Raw genomic sequence first — 18,689 nt, forward strand, 5'->3', positions numbered from 1 at the left:
ATAATTTTATAATTATATTAAATTATGATAATTACGAGTATGAGAGAATACCCTTTATCATACCTTGTTTAAAACTAAGTTCATCTGCTTCAGCTCCTTCATAATCATATAACGCGCGCACAAGAACACCAGGTTCTCCATTATCAACCAATGGTTCACCACTATCTTCATCCCATTCTTCTTCCTCAAATGGATTTGATTCTTGCTTAACATTTGTACCATTACTAGAAAAATTTATAATTTTTGTTTAATCGCAAATAATAATATATAAAATAATATGAAAATATAATTTCTATGATCTTTAAATATGTTTAACAATGAATAATTAAAAAATAGTATATTGAAAGATAGATATAATTTTAAATTCTTTTGAAAATTAAATTTTTTGTTGAAAATTATTTTAGTTTAAGATAAAAAATAGAATCGATCTTTAAATTATTTTCAATACTTACGTCATCGTGGAGGTCCTATTTACTGCATTGCCATCGTGATTGTTCTTTTCTGAAGAATGTTTGCTGGAGTTAATCGTATCCGTTTTTGTGTCTGCATGACTAACATCTGTTGATATCACTCGGGAAGTGGGCTTCGATTTTGATTTATTATTAACAGGTGGGTATTCCTATATCGATGAAAGATCATGATTATATATACATATAAATAAGTTAATATGTATATAAATATCACTTTACAAAATTTGAAGCTACATTTATATTTACAATTTTACATTGTTTGTAAATAAGAGAAATTATAAATATTTATAATGTTATTTTTTAAATCATGCGTGCAACCAATAGATAATGTATGATATCTATATTTAATTATATTTAATTATATTTAATTATATTTAATCATAAGCATATATATTAATTATTTACAAAATTTTTAATCTGTTATTTCTAAATTGAATAAAATTTTTAGATATAATGAAAATTTTATTATCATGTTATAAATTATTTTGCAACAAAAATTCTGGAGAAAAAATGTAAAGTGATTCATATTGAAACGAAAATGAGTATACAAAATGAATTAAAATTATGATGCTTCACATATATGCCTGTTATTATCATTTTTAAGATGTTGCTTTCATGAATATTGATTTTCTAACTGTGTCATATATTATGCGACAATGAGAATGTAACAATATATTCATTATTACAATGGAAAGATATAATTTATAATTATGGGCATGATAATTGTATTGTGCAAATTAATTGTGCAGACGATTTCTGGTTGCAAACATGTTTGCCTTATGCTTTGATGCCATTTAATAATAAACAATTATGAAAGGATAATGAGACACAATGCTAACAGTCATATTTGCTAAGCATACAAGCAAATATAGAGCGAATTTACAGTTTAGATTTGAAATATACTTAACATATTATTTTAATATATCTATCGCCCAATAACGTGTAATAAAAAATAATAAAAAATGAAATTATTCGGCAAAAATTGCACGATGCAGAAAATATCATTATGTATGTCATCAAATTTTAAATATCTGATGCTTTCTTGAGATCTTTTTGAAGAGATACGATTCCTCTTTACTTTAACTTGCAGTAATTGCTAATCTTATTCATTCACAATCGTCTGCATAATCGACGCACGTTCAATTCACGTCATCGTCACGTTGATTATATTATAAATAGATAAAAACGATCTTCACTGATTAGCTATTGCATTGTTAAATATTTTCAAACATTTGAATATTAATAATTAACAAAACAAAACTTTTGAAAAGTTCAATATTTATAAATTTTAAACAGATTCGTTATATAATCATTTTTTCTGTATCAAGGAACATTTACTAAATTTTTTTCATAATCTTAATTAATTAATAAAAAAGATTAATTGAAACAATTTAATTGACTCAATTCATCGCAAATTCGCTCCAGCATCGAATGGTGGAAACATGCTTGGCGTGTATCCGTGATATAGATCTGCGATTACGTGCAAGAACAAGCGCATAGCGGGTTACGGTTAATTCAGTTAAGTTAGGCGAACCAGAAGCTGAAAAAGGAAACCCATCCTCGGTGACCTCGTCGTGTTTACCAGTTTCGACATTATTTCGTGATTGTCGATCGGTATAAAAAAAAAAGCTCGATTTCCTTTTTTATGCGCATATGTGCTTATATGTGTGTGCATGAATCTTCGCTCATATCTGGGCAGGTGGTATAAACGAAAGGCGCGAATTGGTAGTGTAAAACATAACAAAACTTTACATGCACATCTTCGCCGACCGGACGTTGATTGATGAGCGTGATGGAGCCAGCCGGAAGTGCCTCCTTTGACTTCGAGCCTTTGGCGATGTCACGGAACTCCTCTGTGTAGTCCTGCGTAATAGCAACGCCCAAAAAAAAAGAAAAAAAATAGACAATCACATGCATGCATTCCGGAAAATTGTTCGATCGTCATAGGGGTTATACATTTTTCTTTTTTTTTTTTTTTTTCAAAGATTTGACAGGAATTCAATATTGTATCATTGGGATACATCGTTAGACAGGAGAGAGACGGACACGTATGTTCAATAAAATTATTCTATGTATATTGGATAATGAGAATTTCGGGTTTACATTGTTAAATTTGTAAAATTTCTCGTTAAGAAAAGATTGTAATTAATACGCGTAGAGTAGGAAATTTTAATCTATAATATAATGTATCATTAATAGAAATTTAATGTATCGACTTATATTTTAAAACCCTTAAACGACCCAGTATCGTTGCTTATAACGCAGTTGTTGAATACCAAAGGATATCGAGACATATACAGAGTATAAAAAAGGAACGATATTAATGCAGTTATAAAAAGAGAAGAACAAGAATACATAATATTTTCAATACACGCTACGACTATATTTTCTAACATTAGATCTCAACTATGAGCAAGAGTTTACATGCGATAAAAAAAAAAAAAAAAAGAATGGTTACAAAGCGTAAATTTGTATTTTATCATCTTACCTCGAATTGTGGCCAATTCATTGCCATATTTACACCATGGTTGTTCGACCACCATTTCAGATCTTTCTCATGATCCGCGTTATTAATTGTGTGATAGAATTCTTCGTATATTTGTGGTAATCTATAAATGGGGGATAAATAAAATTTGTTTTAAATATTGTTTTAAATTGTACAGATCTAACAGATCAATCAATCTGTTAACTGAGAGAAACAAGTATTTAATCCTCTATAAATAGATTTTTTTTTTGAAAGGTTAAAGGTATACCAGATAAAAAATCAATATTCTATTCTATTTATCCATATTAAATATAAGATACGTATTAGTGACATTTAGGATTAAAATTAATTCATTAATTCATAATTAAATATTCATAAACTGAGTGCTGAAAAAATTATTGAGTTAATAGTTTTCTCATATTATAATAAAATTATGTATCATATTAAACACACTTACATCGGATCCTGAGATATATTGAGGCATTTATGAATGCCAAATAGGACCTCTTTGAAGAACTGTAACCGTTGCGCCTCCATCTCTTGACACTTTTCGAACACCTGGGTCATATCCTCCATGTATTTAGGATTGTACTGATTAATCTCCTGCAACGCCGCTTCGTACTTTTCTTTCGCCTTTTGAACTTCTTCCTTCGTCTTCTGCACCCTGTCTTGCATTTTCCTCACCTGCCGATTAAATAAAGAAGCGCTCGATGAATATTCACATTTGAAATTCGAACAATCGCACGTACTACATTGAAGGTAAAGATCTTGGTGCATACCCAACCATATTGGTGAGCTAGAGAGGAATAACGAAGGAAAAATATTTCTAATTTTTACATGTTTTCATAAATGATTGCCTTAGCACTTGGGTGTTCTGTATAATGTATTATTTATGACGAAAATCCCAATTCTTTACCCTCAAGCTTACCTAGCGTATAGATATCGTGATGGCATACGTTTGAAAAAAAAATAAGCGTGGTTTCTAATAGATACATTTCTATAAGCTGCGATAGCAAATATTGATTCATGCGATACAATTAATATATATATATAAAAAAGATAGTAATAATAATTTAATTTACACGAAGTTGTTTTCTATTATTAATTGTGTTGTAATATGTTCTGTAAAATCTGTAGTAGAATATATTGTAACAATTGTTGTAAGATTTGTGTATAAAAATATTGTAGAGATGTTGTTATATGTTTTTTTGAAATTACAAATTACTAATTAAGTTGCTAAACAATTAATTGGCATACACTAGTTTTTAAGAAGAATTTAGAATTACGCATATAAAGACATATAAAAGAAAATTCTATATTGAAATATATTAAAGCATTGCACTTTATTTCTAGGTAATAATAACGAGCAATCATCGAGCACGATAACTTTCAGAATTAGATATGAAAAATTGATTGCATTGCGTTTTAATTCCACGTGATATTTAATTTTGTTAACAGTGTTTTTTTATGTTTTAAGAAAAAAACTATTATTCTTTTTTCTCGTTTCGAATTGTTTAAAAAATTACATTCCAATTATTGAAATTATGCTGTTTAAAGGGCCCGATGTTTGCATGATATGAATCATCCACATTTAATCGAAGGAAAGCTTGAATGAGATAAAAATTCGCTTACCAGCAGAGCTTTCTGTAATGAAAAATGAGAGAATGTTAATCAAGATACATGCTGCATGCAGTATTATTATACATACAAGCTGAACGTCTCCTATTTTAGATTTCCTAAAGGCTTTTCGTATTCTGAGGGCCCATGCATCACATCCACAAACTGTCATCTAAAAACGTCGTTAGCCTTTTTTCAGAAGATCGCCTCTCGTATGGCGATTAATCGAATTTCTCAAATGCCGGGACGTATAATAATACTTTTTCTCGTTATTTCTATTTTAAAACAGGTTTCGAAGCCTTCGAAAAAATAATAAAAAGTGAAAATGCAAATTGAAAATAAAAGTATGTATATATATATATATACATATACATATATATGTATATATGTATATATAATTCTGTGCGAAATTCTATGATTTTATTTAACGTAAAATAAATTTTACCTTTTTCTTTTTTCATATAAATCTCATATTGAAAGTTTTTTTTTTAAAATTATATATTAATCAACAATTATTATTATAATGTATTAAAAAGAATTTATGAAGTTAATACTGGCGAGTAACGAATGAAGGATTAATCGACAATCGAAACGTGCAGAAAATGATTAATCGGGCATTCACGAGAATTTGGAAGCAGTAAGTTACTAAACAATTGGAAGAGACATATGTACGTATTATATCGATAATAAATATCGAGGACACAGGACAACACGGCATGCAATACTTTCGATAAAGATTAACACGAGATTTTTGTTCACATACGTTTTCAGAACCTCGGGCCATCTGAAAATAATACTTGCTAAAGAACAACAGTATCTACTTTTATATTGAGCCGCGAATGCGTGATCGTGATGCATACTAATGTTTAAGAGTTAATACACACACGTGTACATATGGTATCATTATGTATGTGTGCGCGTACGCGTATGTATGTTTTGTCAAGAGTACTGTTCGCTTTAGAAGGCGCTTAATTTTTGTTTTTTCTTTTTATACATAATTTTACATCGGTAAAATTTATATTTTACATTTGTAAGTACTGTATTTAATATTTAAAATTTCTCTTTTTTTCCTTCTTCTTCTTTCAAATGGCTCCTGAAAATAGTTGGAGGATTACATTATGCTAGAAAAAAATACCTAAATAAAAATATTCTTCATTTTTTTTCACTTAGAATATCAAGGAAGATTAAACACAGCGTAAAAGAATGTTAATTAAAGAAATGTTTTTTTTACACAAGATTACTCGGTAGATTATTTAATTTATTATCGAGGATGCGTGTAATAACAGAAAAAAAAAAACTTTCTTTTCACTCGATTCTGACGTGAATGAAACATTAAATGAACAATTTTTCGATAAGAACTTTGATCTATACTCAATAATAAAATAATAAATCTTCGGTAACGTGAAACTTTTAAACGGATTAGGTTAGGTTAAGTTAGGTTACGTAAGAACTTTGAAAAAAAACTTTAATCTACAGGCAACAATAAAATAAAAATCACGATAAATCTTTACAAACTCGAATAATATGAAACTTTAACCGAAGTGGATCGAAAAGTTAGGTTAGGTTTTTCCATTCGATAATAAATAATGTTCCACGCAACAAAACAATTCTCTACCTATTATTAACCGTATCAAAATTATTAAGTTGTTTACGTATTGTTACATTATATGGCAATGAAAAAAGAAAAACAACTTTGATTTACACGAAATACGATAAAATAAAAATCACGATAAATCTTTACTAACTAAAACGAATAACGAATAACGTGAAACTTTAGTGGATCAAGTTAGGTTAGGTTTCCCCGATCGATAAATAATGTTCCACGCAACAAAACAATCCTCTAACCATTATTAAGCGTATCAAAATTATTAAACTGTCTACGTGTTGTTACGTATTATATGGCAATGAAAAAAGTACCTTCTGAAAGCGAGGCACTGTGACTTAAATAACGTAATAATTGCGCTAATCGTCGATAACGTATGAGCGAAGGATGATGTAACGGTTGATCAATGTGATCAGCGGCATAGAGGGACGGACTATGGTCTTACCTGGTCAGGGGAAAGCGAACTGTCCGCCGATGCGTTCCTTTCCATGTTGGCCGCTGTCCTTTCGGTTTTGCAACTGTTGTGATACTCGGACTTCGCTTTTTCCACCTTTTGCAAAAGCTTCACCCACGGTTTCTGCGCCTTCTTGAACGCGTCCTCCATCTCCTTCCGTTCCTTCAGCGTCATCATCGACTGCAATATCGAACCAGATCCAACAGTGCAACATATTAACGATAATTATGAGAACCTACGTGGGAAAAGAAATTTTTCTTCTTTTTTTATGCGGAAAGTTGATCGTCAAAAGACAGTTAATCTCTTTCAATTTGATTGGAAATTTTATTTGACTGGAAAGATATATATATAATTCATTGATAGATTGAAATAAGAAAATTTTCATTCCAATATCGTAATGAACAACATTCATGAGGAAAAATTGCACTTACTTTGTGATACGTTTCCTTCTGCCACGTTTTCACCTGCTGAATGATGTCGTTACAGAGATTCTCCTTGACCCTGAGATGAAGATCGCACAGCCTTTCCGACTCGACGAGGACACCTTTCCAGGCAGCCTCGGTGGTTCCATATTCCGGCCCCTTCTCGATCTTGTCGTTCCAATTTTTCGACCAATTCTTCAATGCTTTCGCATAACTCTTCTCGATCTCCGCTCTTTCCTGGACCAGAGTTATCAAGCTGTCGCACAATTTGTGCCCGTCCTCGATCCTCTTGGTCGTTCGTTTGTAATTACCCGGCTCCCAGAAAGAGTCCGAGGTTGCTATCAGCATGTTGTCGTCGCTGTGATGTGACATCCTAGCCTAAGTCGAGAAATTCCTTTCACCTGAAATTAAATAAAATTAATAATTTAGAATAATTTTTTTTAACAAATTTCCTTTATTATATCTACTGCAAATCTTCTATCCGCTTGGATTACCATCGTCGATAATACAGAGCGAACGATTAATTAGATTAGACCTTAGATTCGATCGATATCTTTTTTTAATTTTTTTATTTCTTTTATTATTGTGTTATCCAATCATGGAAAGGAATGTAAAAATATATAAAAAATTTGTCAAAATAATAAAATTAATCTCTCTTTAAACAGAACAAATAAAAAAAATAATGAAATATTCTATATTAAAATGTTAACGATTGAAAAAAGTTTATATCGATTCGCAATGGATTCCATCCATAACGAAGATTATGCATGACGACAAATGGCAATCGGTTTATTTCGAAATTCTCTTCTCTTTTCCAATCACATATATACCTTTTCCATCGTTCGATTAACTTTCACGATACACAGAACGATACATTCCATCGTGGATGGAGATTGTTAAGTTTCCAAGATCTTAGATTAAGTCCAAGATATTTTAAGGTTGATTAAAAGTAAGCGGTTGGGTGTAATATTGATTACGATTGTAATAAAAATCTTGTCTGGTTGTGACAAATTGTGCAGATTGTCAGATTGGGTCAACGGTAGTGTAATGACAATTAGCTGGAATAGCTCGTTGGACTCGTTGCATCTCCTAAATCTGGCACACATGCAAATTTCGCGTCGTATCATAATTGTGGTTTAACATTTCGTAACTGTACAATTTTATCGCGACTTCTATAAAACGGAGATACGAATTTATATATATATATATTTTTTCTTTTTTTTGCGTAAATGAATCAAACTGGATCGAGCGAATAATTAAACGAATTTGCAGTATCCCGATATGTTCATAGAATAAAAAAAAAAAAATAATATTAATTTAATATTATTGGATTTATTAAATATTTAAACACAATAATAATTATTTTAATTATCTTCTCTTCAGTTACAATAATTATAGAAATAAAAAAAAAAAAAAAAAGATTAAAAGAAAAATTTTATTACAATTGTAAAAATATATATTCAGAAGTTACCCAAAGTTCTCGTTTGAACAGAATTTTTCCTATTAAAATTTATGGTAACGTGCTCGGTAAAGTTTAATCACCAATAAGAATATGAGAGCATTATTGGCACGTTGCCAAGAAACTTATATAAACTTATATAGCTGGAAGTTTTGGAGAAAGTAGATAGGTATTGAATCTAAAGAGTCAAGAACCACTGTTCCATGAATTATTTTGTAGACTTCTCTCGGTATAGAAAAGAAACGTAGAAGGAATTTATTTTCTTATTTCTCATTCTACGATTATCGACAATTAAATTAAATATTCATGTCAGTTTCAAAAACTGTCAACGCAATAATATATAAGAAGAGAGAATTTTAAATTTGTTATACAATTTATTTTGAATTGTAAAATTAACAATCGCATATATAATGAAAAAAATTTTAACAGTATCGAATAAGTATAATTTATTATTGGATTATCTCACGGTTCTCTTAATTATCTCTATAGGATTCTCACAAGGATCGCGTCTCGAGTATCAATTTCAAGGAATTATAAAATCGAGTCGACACACTCTTGTTCCCAGAGTTCGATGCTTCGCCAATGCAATCGAGATATTTGGATTGCAAGCTCAGCTCTTTCATTGAAACAAAGTGGTTGTTAATGGGGACACATTGCATCAATATTACTCGAGTTGAACGGAATTACGCCAGCAACATACATATAACGGTCGTAACGATCGTTGATGAAATGGATTTAGATTCACGATTGCTTTTTTTTCAATTCGTAAAAACGAGTTATGCTCGACGATTAACCGAGATCAAAACATTTTATCCCACGATAATCTGTTAAAAAAAATAATCGACGAACTGATCTAAAATAATTATTTATATATTAAGGCCATTCAATTTTTCTTCGTGTAACGAAATTATAGATTGTATACTTGTTCCAATAATGTATCATAATTTGTATTAAAAATCTTTCTATCAATTTTTATCAATTTTGATGATTTAAAATCGTAATTTTTTTTAGTTGTGTCATTACGATGAGTGCATAAGCAATATGAAATAAAAATGATTACAGAGAATGGATCTATTAAATTATTATTCGATATTGTGAATGTATATAATCTACGATATTTGTTATTTCCATATAATTTCCACTCGAAATAAATCAATCAATTTATCATGAAAACATAATTACAAACAAAATTATTTAATTCGAGTATGACTGAATACTAAATTCTCTGTTATTTATTATTTATATATTCAATATAATTTATTACTTTATCGAATTATTATTTATCTCGACAAAATGTGATATGTATTTATATTTTGTATCAATATGAATTTGTAATAATGCGAAATTAAATATTTTATCGTACAGTATGTTTCACTTTGTTATAATAAACTATCTATCGATCCTGTCTAAAGATTTTTGATTATAATATTAAAATTTATTTAAAGTGACCATTTGAAATAAATTAAATTGAATATTTTTTAGATACAAACAATTGAAATTCTATTAGTATTCTTACAAGTAAAGGTTTCTACAAAAGTTAATGCATTATATTGAATAATACTGTTTTAATTGAGTGATATTGTTAAAAGAGATAAAATGTTAAAGATTGAATCGTATCACATTGTAAATTACACTATATAACACGATATATGATACCGTAAGATTTTTCTTATCGTAATCTACGTAAGATGAATTTTAATTACTTTAGAAATGCGCATAGTATAATTTACGAGTTTTAAAAACTACATAATTTACATTGTTTGTCGTGTAGAATTTGCGTGATCCATGACCATAAAATTACGTTCGTTTGTTATGTGAAACATTTCTTGAATTTTATTTCTTGAAACAATTTTTATGGAAATAAATTTTGATCTAGATTTCATAATTTTATTTTCAACTGAAGAAAGAAGATAGAAGATTTAAATCTTCAACAAGTTTGATTCTGTATCTATTTATCCTTGAGTCTCTCTTTCACTTGTTTAATTAACCGTGAAAATATTCTACAAAAGCTTTAAATATTTCTTTACAATAATCAGAAGAAACTTTATTAAGAATTTCTTTTTCTTTATGATTCATCTAAAGAGAATAATATTTCATTATAATTCCAAAAACAATTCTATCCTTGGAAAATTATAAAAAAAGAAACATTTTATACTGTTTCTCAAATGTATTAATGAAATTAATATTAAACTATAGATAATATTTATTAGAATCCATAAATTCCCAAATCTTTAACAAAATTCAATAAATTTTTTTTTCTAATCACTAAAAATTCCTAGAAAATTGTTAAAATACAAAAAAAAAAAAACTATAATTCCAAAACCACAATCAATTTTCCTTAATTACTCTATCGGTATTCACTGCTTACCGATAAACAACTGCTTACCACTTCAATTATCGATCCAAGATAAAAAAGAAATCTATAAACGTATATACGAAGAAATTACAGAATAGCGCGATGAAAAAGTCATCGAAAAAAGAGACGAGATAAAAAGAAGCGAAAGGATGAAAAATGCGAAAGAAGAAGCATAAATCGTGGAATGCTGCCAGTCCAGGAGTGTCGAGAAGCCTTTAGTGTGCGGAGGAGGAGAAGGTCGAATCAAGGCTTCGTGGAGTTCGATTTTCGGCGTCTCTCGAGCGAGGAACAGGTGAACGAAATGGTTTCCTGTTTCTTTCACCTTCACGTGAAATTTGTGTGCGCGTGTGTGAGCGTGTTTACGCTCACTGTGTGGACGAGCGATGCGCAGCGCACGAGCGTGACGAGAGAGGCACTGCACCTTCCCGCAGAATCCTTTCGCAGGAGAGCACACGAGGGAATGAGTGCGGTCATTCCCAAGCGTGGAATGTTGCTCTACCAGCTCGATAAGCGCTACGATACCAGAGGCGCCACGATTATTGCTATTGAATGGTTATTCGTGCTTCTGAAAGGACCCTTTAGCTAGGAAAACGAACGGCGTAATGGTGAATATACGCGCCATCTTTTATCATTTTATTTTGCTCCCTTTTGATTTTGGAAAAAGTGTGCCATTTTGAGATATAGAATGGTTATAAAATATATATGTATACCCTATATCATATTTATATTTGTTTCGTATTATAAGTAAAATATGGATATTTTGAAAGATAAAGAATTATGCTACGAGGAAAATTATGCAATTTTAGAAAAATCTATTGAATACAGGTATATCTATGTTAATGTACTTTGACTGGTTTAACTGGTTTAAACAAATTACAATATTTATCACTTATATCATCCAGTTATATCCAACTCGTTTCATAAATCATTATGATAAATGAATATATATTTTGAAACTACAAATATCGCACAATCTTGAACTTGAAAATCCTTGAATATCATTGAACATCGAACGATCAGATTTCGACGTTTTAGTGTCCGGTGGTAGTTATCCCAGCTTCGTTCCCATTATTGTGCAACATACGATTACATAATGCACCGATCTATTTATAAACAGAAAATACGATCTAATTTTTTTTCTCGTATTACGAAAAATATTACAATAACGAAATATCTCACTGCAAAAGAGGACATCTCCAATGTACACGTCTGGAGAAAAGAGCAAAGATATCATCCTATCATTTGATCATCTTTATCTAAGTAATCACATTTTTTTATCTAAAGCTATTTAAATTTGATTGCACTCTACACGAAAATATCGATAATTCCGTATCTTTCATCTCCTCGATCGATTCGTATTTCGAACGAATTTGAATAATATTTCTTCATCTCGATCGAATCGTAAAACTCGACGATAAATTAATTCCATAATTTTTTTAAAGCTCAATTATCTCCAAGAAAATCTCGATTTCTAATTAATCCAATGTATTAAACTGTTCGTAAACATTTTTTACCCTTACGTAACATAACCAATTACCCGTTAATCGGGAAAATAAAATTGGAGAAAGTGAGTAATTGGGAAACACGGTGTTATCTAAAAATAAAATGCGATGTCAAAGGCGATTCGCCGATGGATCAATGCCTAATAAACGAAACGATACGTAATCACATCAATGACGATTAAATCGTCGCCTTTTACATAATCGCTCGTAAAAAGGAGAAACGAAAACGAGTCGGCGAAATACAATTCCAGATGAATCATCGAGCTCGTTTCGTTTGTTATGTCGCGATTATCAAACCATTCGATTCGATACTGAAAAGAGCAATGAAAGAAAAAAAAAAAAAAAACAGTACATTCGCATTTAGAAATCGTGGCGCATTCGCCAGTTCTTCCAGACGCGATATATATATATATATATATAAATTCTAATATTTAATTCTATCGATAAAACGTTACGATCAATAAAAATTTTGGTCAATAAAAGGGGGAAAATTTATCTTCGATGGTCGTATTTTTCTTTAGATTGTTTTTTTTTACATCGATATGATAAAATTGTCGGCGAGAAAAAAATGTTGATAAGATATTGCGAGATGAGAATAAACGTAGAAACGATTCGATATATACACGTTGTCAACCAATTTTTGTATTATCTTCGATGGAACGAGGCATTCTATAACTTTTTTAAAATAAATATATGTAACACGATTTTAACGAAAGTTTCCAATTTTTATAAATATTCACGTTAAATATTACAATTTCATATATTAACAATTTAAAAAAAAAATTGTAATTTTTGAATCATATGTCGATATTACATCTCGGCCTCGACCGTGACAATCGTTTCCAATAACGGAAGAAGACAAGATTAAATTCAGTTAAGTTTTATGTAAAAATAAACGGTTATCGTTGATACGATTACATCAGAACGTTATATTTTCACTCTATGGTATTAATAGCAAGAATACGTTGAAGAAACTTTTACACGCGTATTCGTGTTTGTCTCTGTACACGCTTGTTATAAACATAATTATAAATAAACCTTTTTATGCACACACATGCACACATATGGAAAAGATAAAAATAAAAGATAGGGAAGAATTTTAGCGAAATCTAAAATTGATAATAAATAACGTGCAATTTTTCAACAATAATAATAACAACAAATATAAATAATTTTATATACGAATACTACTCGCTCTCTCTTATTCATCATTAAGATAAAATCTTGAGCAGAAATGCACAAGATTTCTTTCCTTATCTAAACGGATAATCATCGTATACACATCGAATAGGAAAGAGTAAAACGGCTGGCAAGAACGGAAGAACGAACAAGCTGCGCAAGCTGGTAGACTACTTTTAAACAGATTGTTAACTAAAGGCACGTGAGTGATACCACAAGAGATCACAAATCTCGTCTCGTCGTGGAATTCGTGTCGCGATGCAACGGTGAATACAATGGTGGGAATACACAGGCAGAAGGAAATGGACGGCCTTTAAAAGCGATGCCGTGAGGAGGAAGAAGGAGAAGGAGGAGGAGAAGGAGGAGCAGGAGAAGAAGGAGGAGGAGAGTAAGAACGTTTACGTGTATCGAATTCCTTTTGTGCCAACTATGCGCCTCTATGCCCTTGTTTATTTATTTTTTGGGGACGGGACGTATATGTAATAAACGGGACGTGGCTGGCCTAATTCTACGGACAAATTTGTGCATTTGCACACACGTTGTAGAGAAAATCGATATAACAAAATGTTATTTGTCCAAATTCATTTACTTCATCAAACGAATTTAAAACAATTGGATTTCTATAAATGGAAAATTTCGACGTTGTTCAAGATTCGTATTCGCGTTCCAAGGAGGACTTTTGACTTGAGAAACATAACCTACAAATTCCAATCTATTCTTTTTATTTATCATTCGAACTAACTTTCGACCAACAGATTTCCGCCTGATCAAGGATTAAAAATAAAGAAAATGTAACACGAAGTAATGTAACGCGAGCGAGAATATTAATTTAATATTTTCATCAAATAAATTCGATAATGATTAAGATAATATCGTGTTACGAAACAACGATATTTATACAACTTCACTTCGCATCAAGAAATTATTATTTTCACTGAATATACCAGAAAATCGTTCACAACTGTCCAATTTATGGAGAAAAGTTCAGGAAGTGAGATAACATCTTCACTTCCACGCGTTTGACAGTTATCGACAATCTGTCGATAATTTAACGAAACATTTTTTTTTTTTACGTAACAATTCGATCAACTTTACGATAAATTTTCCCAAGAGATATTTATTTATTGATATTGTTAAAACAAAAATCAAAAAAAAATATCGATATAATAAATTTTTACCACGCATCTCATTCGGAAAATTATCTTTCGAGGATCGAACTCGAACTATCTTCGAGGTAAATGGATGTTGACCTCTCTTATCCACCAACTTCTTAACTCCTTGCTTCCTAGATGTGGCTTTCTGGAGCGTCTCAAAGAGAGCCGGAAACGTGATTGTGCAGGGAAATGAGGCTCTTTCTGTGGCGACACGTTGGGCAATTCATGTTCTCAATGTGGCCCTTTACCTGAAGGGGAATAGATTCGCGAAGAATCATCCTTTCACGGATAGTTTTGAATAAATTATATTCAGGGCAGATCGATGATTGCATTTGAAGAATTGAAAAAAATTTCATCGAAATTTCTTTACTTCTTCTCGATGTATCCTGCAATATGCTGGATGAATTTGGACAAAAGTTTCATCGTAAGTTTTCGATATTGGCGATGAACGATGCGCATCGAGAACAATTTTTCTTCGGATTTCAGACAAAATTTCGAAGATTGGGAAAAAAAATCGAAATAAATTAGTTTTTTAAACGAAATTGTCTGAATCTCTAATTGCACGGAACATGTATAAATCGATATTGATTTTTAATTACATATATAACTTCTGAAAAAAAAATTCTAAATTTCAATGATAATTATATATTGTCGATATAAAAAATATCGAATTTTAAACTCGATACAATCGTGATTTGGATATCGTCGTCAGAATGGGTGCGTTTGACAATGAAACAGTGTAACAGCAATCTGTCGACCACACGACGAGGTTACTAGAGATCGACCCGGTTACGCTTTTCATTACGTCCTTGAATTTATGTGCAGTATCCGTATAATACACCCAATTTTACGGCACGATTGAAATAAAATGGGTTAATGCGTTTCGTCGCTTTGATAAAAAGATCGAAAGACAGCAAACTTATATAAGCGCGTATCTGTCCGCGTAAAATATTTTAATTATAAAAGAAAATCATCACGAATTTTTATATACATCGCGTCATTATACGTGCATACAATTGTGTTATACGTGTTATCCTTATCTGTCCATTTTACATATTTTATCTCGCGTTGGATGATATCGAGCTATTCCCTAAATATAAATCTAGGTTAGCCCGGTTATTGAATTCCGATAAATTAAGCGAACCGAATGTCAATCGGTTTCTATTCATAATTCATTAGTCGAAATGTATAAATTCATCTTTGTTATTATATAATTATTGCATTTCGTTGAAATCGAATTCGGTCTGTCGATTCGTTTACGAATATTTTTATTAAAGATAGAAATATATTGATCGGAGGAAGAAGAAAGTTTCAAGAAGAAAATTTCATTATCCATTCTGCGTGTGAAGGAAATATAATGTCGCGAATAGTGGTCGGTTAGTTTCCGGTTTTGCGTGTATTTTTAGGTTGCTTTGCGGGATGAATAGTGAAAGCTTTCGGGCAAATTGCCAGATTTTCGAAACGTAAAGAGGAAGCGTACGTAAAAACGGAATTTTTAACTCGATGTATAATAATTATGTATTCTTCCTTCCGAGATTGGTCAGAGATATTCAAAAAAAAAAAGCAATGAGAATAATAAGAATATAAACAAAATTATAAAAGTTGAATTATAAATTTTACTTGCTTCTCCTTAATTAAACGCTGTATGTAAATACAGATTGCTGATAAAACAAATAATCGTAACGATATCGAAGTAATTATAACACAATAATATTACGTATTTCTTTATCCGATAATATCTTATTGTTATAGGTAGATTTAAATCGTATCTCAATTCTGTTATTTTATAATGGATACGTATGCGTTTTTAATAATTCCATTATATATATATTTTTCTATATTGTACTCTGTATTACGTTCAGAGAAACACGAAATGCTCGTTGGTTGTATTCTCTCAGAATTTCGAGAGTTGGAAAACACAAGGCACGTTGCAATTAGGCCAAGCTTTTTCCATTGGCCTTGGACAAAAAGCCCTTTAGTTCATGACGTCATTAGAAGACGGGTCACTGTTATGACACTTGGAAATCATCAATTGCAAATAAAGAAATATCATAAACGAATATTTAGTAAATTTGAACGAAATGTGACGAATCTTTTTTTTTTTATTTTTTTTTAGAGAAGAGCAACTGAAGGGACGAAAAATAATTTTTATTCTATCGAAAACGATATTTCTCGTATTTATTAATGTATAATGGCGCTTTCAAGATGATTAAAAAAAAAGAGAGAAATCAATTACTTTTAATATTTTCCAATAAAACGTTTATTTTTTCGTATCTCGAATTTTATTTTATTCGAGATATTGAATTGCGTCGGATGAATCTTTGAATAAAATTGTGATTTAATCGGGTTTGTAATTTCGTCGCAACGAAAAAAAAAAAAAAAAAAAACTAAAAATACGAACAGCAATTATAAATGAAGATAGAAATTGGCATAGCAATACAAAGTTGCACGAGCCTCTTCAATTCAAGGGGCTGTCTTCCTCGAACAAAAGAGCTTTTTGTCAAGACCTATTTCAGCATCGATCCAGATTCAAATCCTTTCTTTATGCTCAAAATCCTCCTTTGGGATTTATACACAAACTTGCCCTATGCTGTTCGCATTTGACATTTCTTTATATATATTTCTTACAATGTATCTCATTCATACTTTTCTTTTCTCTCTCTTTCTCTCTCTAATTGAATATTCACTAGAGAAATTATAATTACCCTAGATTCTATTATTGATCATTAAACGCACATTTAAGAAATTGCGCCAATTGACACGTTTGATATTCCTGATTCAAAAAAGAAAATATAGAAAAAAAAATTCTACGTTCCTTCTCAACATCGTCCGATAAAATTTTCAATTACTCAATACAAATATAATTCTCACTCGAGATAAACCATTTTTAAAGACGGCCATATTTCAAAGAAGAAACGAAGAAATTAGATATCGAAAAGAAAAGAAAAAACTAGAGAAAACTTTAACAATACTAATTTAGGAAGACGCAGAGACACGATGCTAAGGATAAAATCACCTAATTGGCCGATCCTTCGATTAACCGAAGCAACGTAGTATGACGAGTCTCGAGCCATAGAGAATCACTACTTCCTACAACTTCCTCCTCCCCCATTTCCCTTTTTCTCATCGTCTTCTTCAAGCCACTTGCTGCTTTCCAAATTCTTTTCACCGCGAGTATTAAGTAAGCGAAATTCCAACAAAAGGCTGGAAAATGGATGAGAGTAGCGAGCGGAGTGACACGGAGACAGGGGAGGGAGAGGTGGGGGAGTTCTTGAAATATTCGAGGCGTAAAGGTTCCGACAAATCTCAACGCCGTGTTTCATCTTCTCCGGGCAGTCGAGATTTCATTTTCGACTGGAAACCGAAGCGAGACGTTTATGGGTTTAATTATGGCCAACCGAGATTGGCAAGAATGATAATTAACAATTATTATCGTTCATTTCATCTCCATTTTGTATATATCTGTTTACTTGCTCATTTGCCAAACGAAGCGAATAACGAGTTTAATGGAAAACGAGATTAGTCGAGGCAGTAATAATAAATAAGGAAAAAGAAATTTGGAAAATTATTTTTTATATTTTTTTATGTTATTCGAGGACCAATTCATCGTTCAAACCCTTTTCAATTTAATTATTTCGATCTCTATCTCTTTCCAAATTCTCCACACCTGCCACTTCGTTATTTGCCAAATATAAAATTTTAAAATATACGAATCTCGTGTCGGATATCCATTTGAATTATCGCGGAACACGGTGTATTTTTGTACGGTAATTTCACGCCACGGATTCAAACTTTTAATTAACGACGTTCCGTTTCAATTTAACCCAAACTTTCCTTTTGTCATAATTATTTTTCCATTCTTTTAATTCAATTGTGGGTCGGTTTAAAAATATTCCGGAATGGAATGGAATGGAAGTTAGGAAGCCGCGTAGATTAATTATCATCTCCCTGCCTCGTAAACAGGGTCAGATCCCTGATACAGAGGGAC

General features: G+C 31.0%; 1 protein-coding gene across 17 annotated transcripts in view; it reads right to left on the bottom strand.

Annotated features, from left to right (window-relative positions):
- The window catches only part of LOC107994917 (protein kinase C and casein kinase substrate in neurons protein 1), a 52,905-nt gene that overhangs the window by 1,023 nt on the left and 33,193 nt on the right, over positions 1 to 18,689 (bottom strand). For 2 of the 17 annotated variants that reach the window (XM_028665193.2, XM_028665194.2), the window contains exons 2-11: positions 7,061 to 7,452; positions 6,621 to 6,809; positions 5,336 to 5,356; positions 4,664 to 4,744; positions 4,588 to 4,599; positions 3,413 to 3,639; positions 2,959 to 3,079; positions 2,223 to 2,333; positions 453 to 619; positions 64 to 224 (exon numbers count right to left, since the gene is read on the bottom strand). In XM_028665193.2, coding sequence (XP_028520994.2) covers positions 64 to 224; positions 453 to 619; positions 2,223 to 2,333; positions 2,959 to 3,079; positions 3,413 to 3,639; positions 4,588 to 4,599; positions 4,664 to 4,744; positions 5,336 to 5,356; positions 6,621 to 6,809; positions 7,061 to 7,423 — 1,453 coding nt within the window. In that variant the 5' untranslated portion in view covers positions 7,424 to 7,452. Of the gene's footprint in view, positions 1 to 63; positions 225 to 452; positions 620 to 2,222; positions 2,334 to 2,958; positions 3,080 to 3,412; positions 3,640 to 4,587; positions 4,600 to 4,663; positions 4,745 to 5,335; positions 5,666 to 6,489; positions 6,576 to 6,620; positions 6,865 to 7,060; positions 7,453 to 18,689 lie in introns of those variants that run through there. The other 15 variants (XM_017052070.3, XM_062081145.1, XM_017052069.3 and 12 more) reach the window with 10 other exon arrangements.

Source organism: Apis cerana, linkage group LG1 (assembly GCF_029169275.1).
Source record: "Apis cerana isolate GH-2021 linkage group LG1, AcerK_1.0, whole genome shotgun sequence".
Lineage (NCBI taxonomy): Eukaryota > Metazoa > Arthropoda > Insecta > Hymenoptera > Apidae > Apis > Apis cerana.